This window comes from Corvus brachyrhynchos, unplaced genomic scaffold, assembly GCF_000691975.1.
Source record: "Corvus brachyrhynchos isolate BGI_N302 unplaced genomic scaffold, ASM69197v1 scaffold97, whole genome shotgun sequence".
Classification (NCBI taxonomy): Eukaryota; Metazoa; Chordata; class Aves; order Passeriformes; family Corvidae; genus Corvus; species Corvus brachyrhynchos.
Genome location: NW_008239758.1, coordinates 6,461,113 through 6,472,427, shown reverse-complemented (window position 1 = coordinate 6,472,427; position 11,315 = coordinate 6,461,113). Strand labels below are relative to the sequence as shown.

Below are 11,315 nucleotides of genomic sequence, written 5' to 3'. Positions count from 1 at the left end.
TGGTCTGGGGGAAGATGTCCCTGCCCATGGCAGGGGGTTGGAACTGGATGAGTTTTAAGGTCCCTTCCAACCCAAACCATTCTATTACTCTACTTCATTCTTCCCCTTGGAAAGAGGAACAGTATTGTTTGAATTGTGAGCATAGGACATGGGAAGGAGTTTAGTGCCTCTTACAAGGAGGTCTTGTTGTATAAACTCCCTTGTGTCACCTGGGTTTCATGTTCATGTTTTTCCAGCAGGACACTTAAGAGTTATGCAAGAATGACATAGAAGTGAATTCTAGGACAAATTCAGTTCTTTATTCCACTTGCATAATCTTGTGGTAGGTGTTTAAAAGAAAAAGTGACCCTCTGATCCCTGCAAATGTGTCTGAATGGGAAGAAAGCAACAAGCAACATGCTGTGCATGAGAACTTTAAAAACTAAATCCAGATTAATAAACATATGAAGGGATTTCTTTTATTTTTACTGTTTATTGTTATGTGTGCTGAGGCAGGAGCAATTCCAAGACTGAGTTCCTAGCCCACACTCCATCTGATGTGTCAGATGTTCCAAGAGCTGCTGTGGCCATTCACAATGTTAATCCTTCAGCATTTTATAGAGGGAGGTCACAAGAGCTGTTGGCTGGAGTGCTCGGAAGAATGCTTTTAGCCTTGGAATAGCAAATTTCCAGTGTGGAGCACTGTTATAAAGCCAGGAATTGCTATAAATAAAACCACTGAAATGGAAGTTGAACTGGGCTGAAGAAGGTGGTTCAATTTACAGTAAAGTATTATTGTTCATCTTGACTTTTAGTCTAAATAGACAGTAGACTACAGAAGAAAAAGTGGTGTTGCCTAATTGTGTTCTTCAAGTCTGGAACACTAGAACAACTCCTTCAAAAGGCAGTCTAAACAAAACTAATGCGTGGGTCTTGCTAAGAATTCTTCAGTTTAAATGCCTTTCATTGGGTCCCTCTAGGGTTGTTCTGCTTACGTTGGAAAACTGTGCACATTTTAGTCAAATTGCCTGTAGGCAACTGGCATTTGTGACTAATGGCTGGAGGAAGTTTTCAGGGGAGTTTGCTTTGCATTGCTTGCATAGCATTGGCTATTCCTTGGACAGTGTTTTTATATTCTGAATTCACTTTTGATGTATGATACCAGCCATGCAAAAACCCTCATTGTATGTGGCTGAAAGGACGTATTTCATTCAAAGAGAGCAATCATTGCTTCATCTTTCTCTTGGAAGTTTAATACTTGATAAAGTCTTTAGCCTGTTTTCCCTGTCCTGCAAGTGAATTGATTTATCCATGGAATGACTTAGAAGTGCCTGAATACATGTGCTGAAGACATTTAATGTAGGTGCTTAAGTAGGACCCTTAGATCAGACCTGTCCCAGGGGCAGTTTCCTCAGCCCTGTCCCAGTCACCTTTCCCAGGACATACAGATGTACCATATGAGCAGTGGGTGTCCAGCAATCAGGTCACAGCTCAGAGATTTCCACCTGTGCTTGTATGAAGAGAAGGTTTGGGAAATACAGCCTTTGGGAATCCAGTTTCAATGAAGAGTGGCTGACTGGATCCTACTTCTCTTGTCAGAGACCATTGTAATTACAAAGAATTGTTGCAAAGCTGCTGCTGTGCAAGGGCTGCTCTTAAAAATAAATGATGGGATCTGTGATTTCATGGATAATTGCTGAATTTGGCACTGTGTTTAGTAGGCATCTTCCAGGCAAGGGCAGAAGAGCCTGTAGTGTGGCTTTTCTCATGTTCAGGCAGTTTCCTTGAAACAAGGACTCCTAAATTTTAGAAGAAGGCAAAAGAGATGCTTGTTTTTTCTGTTTTCTTTTGGAAGAAGAGTCTCTTTTTTTAAAGCTGGAAATTTTGAGGGGCATACCATTATCATCATTTTTGATTTTTTTTTTTTTTTTAGAGATGGAAGTGGCAAGAACCTCCCCAGGTAGATTAAGTTAACACTTCAGATAAACTGACCTTGCTAATATTTGGTAGCTTTGCTGTGTCATTTAACTGCAGAAAGCACCTTTAAACAGATATCTTGAGGTGTTCTGGTGTGAGTCCTTGGCAGTTCTTTCAGCGAAGCTGATGCCCTTTGTGCAGAGATCCATTTTGTTGTTGGTATTCAGTTTGGAAAGTTAGCTGCCTATAATTCTTCACTAAGAGGTCCTATAAAAAAAAGTCACCAAAAATAGGGAAAGCTTCAAACCTCGATCTGTGCATGCAGTGAGACCTGCGCCCTCTGAAACCTGCATCCTCTGGAATTTGCACATTCTCAGTTCTTTGTTTCTTGTGCCTTTCTGGAGCCAGCTGCTTTGCAGACATTTCCTTTGCTTTGCTTTTAGTTTGCTTTGGCTGCTTTCCTGTCCTTTTTTTATTTTTAAATGCATTTTCAAGCATGCTCTAATGTCTGCTGTTAACCCACTTCTCAGCCCAGGGCCGGACTCGACCATCGAGACGAATCTCCTTCTCCTTCAGCATCTCTCCATTCATTCCTAAGTCTAAAACTCTCTTTTCTATTGGCTCTTCTTCCAGTGATGAGGAGGAGGAGGAGTTGGATAGTAAGTAATTGTTTTCTGTGCATTGCAGCCATAATGGGTGGAAACAAAGGGAAATCTGGTTTTCTGCTTCAGACACTGGAATTTCACCTTGCAAACATTGAACTAACCTTTCCATTGCATGATGTCTAATAGCATTATCTTAGTGCTGTATCTGAATACTCACTAATGGCAGAATAAAAGGATTATTATCTAAAGAATCTTCTACATCAGCACCATCACATCTTATCTGGTTAGTTTTAGTCTGTATCCACGTGGCAAATATCATCACCTGCCACTCTGAGCAGCAAAATAATCTTTACCTTTTTACTGAAACCAAAATACTTGCCCTGAGCTTGTTGCAGTGCATGGAGTTAGCAGAAGAGGTAGAATCTTGCCCTCCAAAAGTGACAGTGAGTGCATTGCTCAGTGGAAGAGAAGTGGACAGAAGCCGTGATTATTAAATTCTGAAAATCTTCACAGCAACTTCACAGTTCCCCCACTATGCAAAAAGCACATATTGCAGTCAAACACCTTAAATCCTCAAGGTGATCATATCTAGGTCCTGATATTATTATCCAAATAGTTCTGTGGGAAACAGGCGAGAGTTCTCTGGTAGCTTTTTTTTCTCCTGCAAACTCCATTGCTAAAAGAAGCCTGACTAAGGCAGAAGATTGAATTAAAGTAATTTAGACTCCTTTTGTGTTTTTTAAATAGGCTTATCAAAGATAATTGAAAATGTTTCCTATTTTTTAAGCATGTTTTATTAGACTGTTGAAATAAACCAGACACATTACTTGTGTCTATAGTGGGATGGGGGAAATTGCTTTCCAGTCCAATAGATTCTGGTTGCTTTCTGAATTTAAAACAATCTCCACACCATCCATGTTGTACGTATCTAAATTCTCCTCCTTTCCATTCCTGGTCTTCACTGTGGGTTTGTCCCTTCCTTCAAGAAAGTCCTTGCCCAGGTGTGATATTACCCACTTCCATATTTAAGCTCCTTCCTTGTTTCTCTGTCCTTTTCTTCTGCTTTTAACACAACTCAGAGTTCATGAACCCCACAAAGTGAACTGCAAAAACACAGCTGTGCATTCTATCATGACCCACAGTAAAAAGTACCTTTAGGTAAAATTTTTGGTGGATTTTGTTTGTTTGGTGAGTTCTGTTCTTTTGAGGGTTTGGGTTATTTTATTATTGTTTATTTTTGGTTTTTTGTTTTAAGCATCCAACACCTGATATTCATGTTAGGGTATGACAATTTTAGAGGATATTTATGGTAGCCAGTATTTATCTTCTCTCCCTCAACAGCGCTCCTTTTAACGATGATCATTTAAGATAGTGCCAGATACTGTCTCAAACAATAATGTTGTTTTCTTTACATGTTTGAGGATATTGCGATGACTTTATGAAGGTTGGTTTAGCCACAGCTGTTTCTAAGACTGCTTTGGCAATGGGCATTTTTCATGGAGTAATCCCAGACCAATTTGTTTTTTCACATCTTTAGGGTTCATTTCTCATAAGAGGATGGATGTGTGAACATTAAGATTGCTCGTGCATTTCAGTTACCACTCTTCAACCTCTCCATGCCTGTTTTTCTTTAGAAAATGGAGAATTAGTTGAAGTTTGTTTGGTGATATATGTAAGATATGGATTTCAGATGGCTGGACAATTATTACGAAGCCTGTGGATTTCTTGACCCACAGAAGTTTGATTAGTGGCAGCATGAAGGCATTGCAAGCTGGTTTCAGCATCCTAGTCCAGTCACTGCTTTCTGCATAATGGATCCTGATGAATTATTTCAAATCTAGCTACTATATGAACTAATTTTGGTGGGTGATGCTTAAAAGGTGTTCAGATGAGTACAGCAAAATTTGGCTGCTAGCCCATGTTCATTGTACACAGATAGCAGTTCTGGCTTCTGAAATAAAAACTTCATTTTTTCGTGGGTTGTGAAGTCAGATGTCAGTTTTGTTCCTGGTCATGACAGAAAACACAAAACGTTAAAAAAACAAGCTTTCCTTCCCCTGTTCTACTTCAGAAACAAACCAGAAGGTGAGAAGATGTGTCTTTTTCCATGCTTATCTTCCTGGGGTTTACAGCTTGCAGCAGAGGGTTGATCATGTGATGTTATGTTATAATCTAAAATATGAAATCATAAACAGACCTCGATTCTTGACTGGATCCATTTTGCCTGCCAGCACCAAGAGACCCCTGCTTTTAAGAGAAAACAACTATTGCAGTAAAAGATAAATGATACATAATTGTAGTTCCCATGCAGTGTATTTTCTCAAGGTAGTGAAAAACAGTCACAAATATCAAATTATTGCAGCTCTTGGTTCAGAGTTTGTTCACATTTCTGATGTTAACTGCAGAGAAACAAAAAGGTTTGTGAAATACTTAAATCCAGTCAAACTGAGGAATCTATTTTAAAAGGAAATGAAAGACTAAGGAGGCCTAACACAGGTTAAAAGCAAACTAGAACTGAAACGGGAACCAGAGTTACAGGAACTTTAACCAAGAATTTGGAAGTCTGTAAATTAGTTGTGTGATCTTAGTAGGCACTTAGGTAGTTTTATATTATAAAAATATAATATCACTGTTAGAAATCAAATAGTGGACTTCATTGCATACATATTACAGTATTACTAACTTTGGTGTATTTGGGATAAATCATTAATGAGGTGAAAGATTTTGCAAGGGAAATATTAACACAGCTCTCCAAGCAGGGTTTAGGTAACGGGGTATGCCTGTATTTTAGTTTCTCAATATGAAGAAATGTTATTTCTGTCTCAGACTCTGTTGGCACTTGAATCAGTGGTTAGAAAACTCTGGTTTTAAAGCCTAATATTGTATGCACGGATTTTCCTAATGCACTTACTGCTTTTGGGTAAAGGGACATCTTTTCCTCTAATGGCAAGTAGCTCTTTTGCATTCACCCTTAGCATTAAGGGAATTTGAGCCAAAATACTGTTTTTCTTGCAGTCTAAATGCAGAAGCCTAATAAGGTGACAGTCATGCTGCTTCTTGAACTTCAGATAGGGCTGCAAACAGCAATTGTATGAAGATTTTTTTGGAGTCCTGGCAAGCCCAGTTACTTCAGAGAGAGCCCTCTGTCCTGGATCATTTCATCCTGATGTTTTAGTGTTCTTCGATGGTTCTGGTAAATGATGTCAGCTCCCAGATCTGCTCCAAATGTGTTGTGCAAGCAGGTTTCTTGTGTGAAGAGAGTTGGTGCCATTGGCAGGGCTTCAGCTTCATGTTGAAATTCAGCCTTTCCTCAAGCAGTGTTTCGTGACGGAGCCCCAGGCTGGTAACATTTTGTGGAAAACGGAATAAGGCTTCCCTTGTTTCCCTTACTCTTTATGAAGTGCCTCAGGATTTTGATGGGAAAATGAACTACAATTTTATCAAGCAGAAAAGTTTTATACATGGAACCCGGATGTGCTGTACAATAGATCCTTTCTAGTGCAGTATAAATAAAAGCATTGTGTCAGAATGATTCTCATTTATACCTATTGTCATTGAATTGGCAGTTCTGATTCAGACACCCTGATTTACCAGCAAGTTTAACAGTTGCACAGTCTTTACTTAATAGCTGAAGAGTGATAAAAATACTAAACAGGCTTTTGCCTCAGCATCTAATTTGAGAGCAGCCAAGGATGCAGGGAACAGGTTTTATCCTGAACATGTGAAATCTGTTCTAAACACCCACTTCTGGAAAACATTTCCCTTTCCTCTTGAACTGTCCCAATATGCAAATGATGTTTTTTTGGAAGGTTGCAGTCTAACCTGTCACCCCCTGCCCCTCCCGTCTTTTCCAGGTGCGCAGTCGTTCGGCAGCTCCGTGGGCTCCTCGGTGCAGAGGTACAGTATCCTGGGGACACCGTGTCCCTTCTGGGGGACTCTGTCTGCAGTGGGCTCTGCCTTGGACACCCAGAACCCCTCCTGGCACCAGTGCACTTCAGCTGAAATCAGGAGTTGTCAGGCAGCTGAAAATCAGTCCCGTATCTCTAAAGGCTGAAGAATATTCTAGATCACAGAATAGGAAAGTCTGTTCTAAGTCTCACCTCTTAATGAGGCTCTGTGTTTATTCATAGCCAATAACATCAGATTATGCATTGTTGCATGGTATCAGTTTACCCTGACTTACATTTTACACTAAAAGTAGTTCTTTCTTCCTGTGGCTCATTCTCTCTCTATATATATAACAAAGGCCAAAACAATCGTGTTTTTGTATGTTACTTTTCACCCTTGCAAGTTGCACAGAGGAGATAATCTTCCTGGTGGCTTTCAGAGTGCTTCACTGGAGGAAGGACGTTTGTGGCACTGAGGGAGCTGAGTGTCTGGTCTCTGTGTCACTGGCAGCTTTGGTTTTATTTTGTGACTGGGAGGCTCTTCCCCTCTGCTCACTGCTGTTTTCTCCTTCTTGGTTTAATTTGTATTTCTGCTCTTCTGCTTTTGGTTTGTGTTGTGCTTAATATTGACAGATTGTGTCCTTTAATACAATAATAGTTTCCTTATTCTTCCTTTGTAGCTGAAGAAGTCATAAGCTTGTGCATGTAAAGACTGGCAAAAATTATCTGGGATCCTAAAAATTCCTAAATTAATACACATAACCATTGTGGTTTATTACTTAATATTGGTATTCTCATTTCTCAGGGGAGGCTTTGCAGACAGTGTGGTTTCTGTTAAAAACATTCACTGCCTTTTCAGAGTTCATTAGATGCCTTTCTCTGGAAGGAAATGGTTCTTTACCAGCATTAATGGTTCCTGGTTATTTGACAAGGGGAGCAGCAGAGGGTGCTATGGCATGGCCTGCTTCAAAACAGATAGGAGGATTCCTTGAAATTTATCTCAAAATGAGTGGATTGGCATTTTGTCTTCACTCTTCCTTCTCTTTCACCAGAAAGCAACCCAAGACTCTATTGGCTAAGAAATGCATTTGTCCTTTAAAAAGAATCTATCCATTTAATAGATGCTTCGGGAAGAAAAACCAAAAGCAACTTTTATCTTTATTTTAGTATATCCGAAGAGAGCAGCAGCGTCCCCGCTGGTAAAGGTGTAACAAAAGTCAGCCGCACCTTCAGCTACCTCAGGAATAAAATGTCCAGCAGCAAGAAGAGCAAAGTAAGTGCTTCTTGTGATTTTTGGAGTGCCCTAGGCAGCAGAGATGAATTCTGTGTTTAAGTCTTTGCCTGACTTTCCTTTCTTTACTTTCTTTTACTTTCTTCCTTCCTTTTTTTTTTCCTTTTTTTTTGTAAGGGCAGGATTGTCTGTGGGGTGATAGGAACTGGCTCCATGGGAAATCTTAGCACCCCAAAACTGAGCCCAAGGACAGCTGTATAAGGTTCAATAAGGCCAAGTGCTGGGTCCTACATTTGGGTTACAGTGGCAACGCTGGGTGGACAGTTGCACTGGATGATCTTGAAGGTTTCTTCCAGCCTTTATGGTTCTATGGTTTTACTCCTTTCCCCACAGAGAATAAATTTTGCCCTGGCATGAGTTAGGGCTTTGTAGTGATTAATGAGTCTAATTTTTACAGAACCTGAGCAGTGTTTAATAAAACAAGGACAGGAGCTGTAAGAAGGGACTGGCTGCTGAAGGCTGTATTGTCTTTTCACCATTTTTTTACTTTTGCCACAAAGTTCCTGTGCACTGCAGGAGAAGTTGCTCAAACAGTGACCTTTAGTGATGGCCAATATTTATATTTTTCCCTTTTTCCATCCTTGAAACCCTGGAATTTAATTTGCTGAAAGTTAAGCCCTGCTCAGCACAGCTGAATTTTCTGGGAACAGTATTGGTTACAGAAATAATTACATTAATGCTAAATATTTCACACAAACGGGCTGTTGTTGCCTTAGATTGTCCCCTGAAGGTTAATATATGTTTGGGGATTTCCTTGGCTTGGATTTTTTTGCTTGAATCTCACCTCAATTCATCTGTCTGACAGAAGCTCGGAGCACTTTACTGTCTCATTAGGTGATGTGTAGTTAATATGTTGGTAAATACTGTTGGAAGGCTCTTGAGAGGTGGAATTACACACAGCTCCTCTTCATGGATTTGTCTTTAAAGAAAGAAAGCCACAAGTTTCAGTGACTTAGGGCTGCTGCTGAGCAACTTTAGGACAGCGCTTTTCCCTGCTGCAAAGTACAAAGTCAAAAAAGTAAATCTGTTTACATAGAAACCTCTGTGCAAACACCAGTGAGAAGTTCAGGAGCATTTTGCACAGACTGTGAGTGAGACTGGAAGTTCATTAACTGGTTCTTGCAATTAATGTGAATAATCTCTAAAGCAAGAACTGGAGAGAGAGGTAAGAGATCTGGTTGGGACAGAAAATATAGCAGCAGTGCTTTTATATACTTGCTCAGTGCAGTCTGATTTCACTAGTTTTGTGATTGTGTCTGAAAGTGTTGACAAAGAGTTGCTCCAAAATCCCAACCATAACATGCACTATAAAAATTGCAGCTTGTATCAACTCTCATACTTTTACTAAATAAAAGCCAAAATGTAATTCGAGTTACAATTTCTTGTCTGCTCACAGTGGAATGTTTGCATTACGTACATTTTTAAAGCTCCACCTGCACATTTAAATAATTTGACCAAAAATTCATTGGAATACTGATTTCTCAGAAGCATTACAGACGAGAAAAACCTCTGAGAGTTAAAACCAACAGAACAACAAACCTTGAAAGAGGAAGTTTGACAAAGGAAGTTGGTTTCTGAGCTGTCAGGAGGGAGGGAGGTTTCAGTGTCTTTTCAGCTTGGTTTTACTGATCTCCAGACCTTCAGAAATGCAGTTTACTGAGATGAAAAAAAGTAAAATAAAGCATATTTGAGCCTACTAATGACAACAGCTCTTTTGGAAAATGTTGCAGAGAGTTAGGTAAAAAACCCTTTAAAAAAAAGGGGGTGTTTAGAGCATTAACTGGAGGGCATACTGGTAGAAGATGATGTGAATTTACCCATGCCTGGTGTGTCCTTGGTGTTATTTGGGATTATCAGTGAATCTGTTGCTGTTAGCAGAGTGCTCTGATTCACATTTGCAAAGTCTTAAACATGCTCTATCTTTGTCAGTTCAGGAAAAAACCCTATTTTTTTTTCATTTTGGTCAAGAGTTTCTGAGAAATTACAACAATTAGCATGAGTAATTTTTCTTTTTCCTTGCCTTGCACAGTAATAAGGCAGTGCTGTGCCAGCAGCAGCATTTCAGGGTAAATGGTAGGAGTTCTAAGCGTTTGAAAGGATTAGGAGACAGAATATCTGTGACCTGCAGAGCAGGAGGAGTGCGAACACACAAAACCTTTCTGTCTGGGCAACTTCTGCAGCACTTTGTTTGCTGAAGTAGTATGTAGCAACACTGAGGTGTGTTAAAATTCACTTTTTCTGTACCTCAAACATCACAGAGTGTTTGATTTACTCCCCTCTACCTTTTAAATAGGTGGTCTCGTATTGACTCGCGACTTGTAAAATATTAATCACATCCTTTCTGCCTGTATGGGTTTGGTTTTTTGGGTTTTTTTTTTTTTTCACAGTGGAACCTACGGTAGGGCAAGATGAAGCAGTAGCAAAGTAGCTAAAATCATCTTTAAGGAAGTCAGCAACTGTCCTGCCCCTCCCCCCTTTTGCTCAACTCCTCTGTGCTGTGCCTCCATCCCCGGCCCTGCTGCAGCCTCCAGCATCGCCATGGGCTAGTGGGGAGCAGTTCCTGGTGGGGAGCAGCTCTCCTGCCCCGGGGGAAGGATGTCGGTAAAACGGAATAGATTCTCAGAAGTACCTCAGATCACAGTCAGGCTGGTGGGACTTAAGCACTGGGAGGTAAGAGCTCCATGGTTCCTGGGGAGCGGGATCCACTGCTGTGGTGTGCGGTGTTAATTCGGTGCCGCGGTACCTGTCGTGGTGTCTGCTCTGGCACGTTGGTTCAGCCACAAAGCCAGGCTTCAGATCTCACTGGCATCTCCAAGAGCACAAAAATAGTCTTGTTTCTACTGTCCTTCTTTAAATGAAGTTCCAGTAACTGCCACAGGAAAAAAGAAAAAGCTGAAAAAAATCTCATTGTGAGACTTTGTCCTTCAGTGGAGTGGCAGGCAGCCCCTGTGTGGAGTTTGCTGTTTCCTCCTTGAAAGTGGTGTACCGATTTCCTGTTTTTCCTGAGGTTGTTCAGCTTTAATTGAAATTAAAATCAGACTTCAGAATTGCTGGGTTTCACAGTGCATTTCAGGTCGGTTTGAAGTATAGGATGGGAAATCTCCTTTCAGCCTGAGAGTCACAAGATTTAGCTTGAGCTTAGAGCGCTCTTTACTCTTGGAGCTTCACAAGGCTTGGCAGTAGAGCAAAACTCCAGGCATCAACTTGGTACTGTCAGCCCAGGCCTAAACTGCAGAGTTTCAGTTCCTGAACCGTGCCAGGCTGGATATGGTTAAAGATGGGCAGGTCAGCGGATGGAAAATGGGGCTGTGGAGGTTTCCGTGGGGTGGTGAGCCAGGCTGATGGCTCAGAGGAGGCGGAGATGTGATGCAATACAGACTCTTTCTGGCAGGTTTTCTGCTTCAGACAGGATTATTCCATATGGTAATGCTCCTAGTTTTGCTTATTTGCAGAACAAAATAGTGTTTGGGGCCAGTAAATAGACTTTCTGTTTATGACACTTTGCAGGGAGACTCCGGCACTGGCATTTTGCCTGGGATGTGTTGGGAGAGGAGTCCTTAGGCTGAGTTACTCATTATTTGAGTGTGTCATCCAGGGCTCAAGAGTTTCCTGCAGCGGCTGCAGAGCTCCATCCCT

At 40.9% G+C, this 11,315-nt stretch overlaps 1 protein-coding gene across 6 annotated transcripts in view; it reads left to right on the top strand.

The window, feature by feature from the left end:
- The window catches only part of AKAP13 (A-kinase anchoring protein 13), a 184,149-nt gene that overhangs the window by 147,054 nt on the left and 25,780 nt on the right, over positions 1–11,315 (top strand). For all 6 annotated transcript variants that reach the window (XM_017742616.1, XM_017742619.1, XM_017742618.1 and 3 more), the window contains 2 exons: positions 6,356–6,398; positions 7,556–7,661. In XM_017742616.1, the coding sequence (XP_017598105.1) occupies positions 6,356–6,398; positions 7,556–7,661 (149 nt within the window). The remainder of the gene's footprint in view (positions 1–6,355; positions 6,399–7,555; positions 7,662–11,315) is intronic.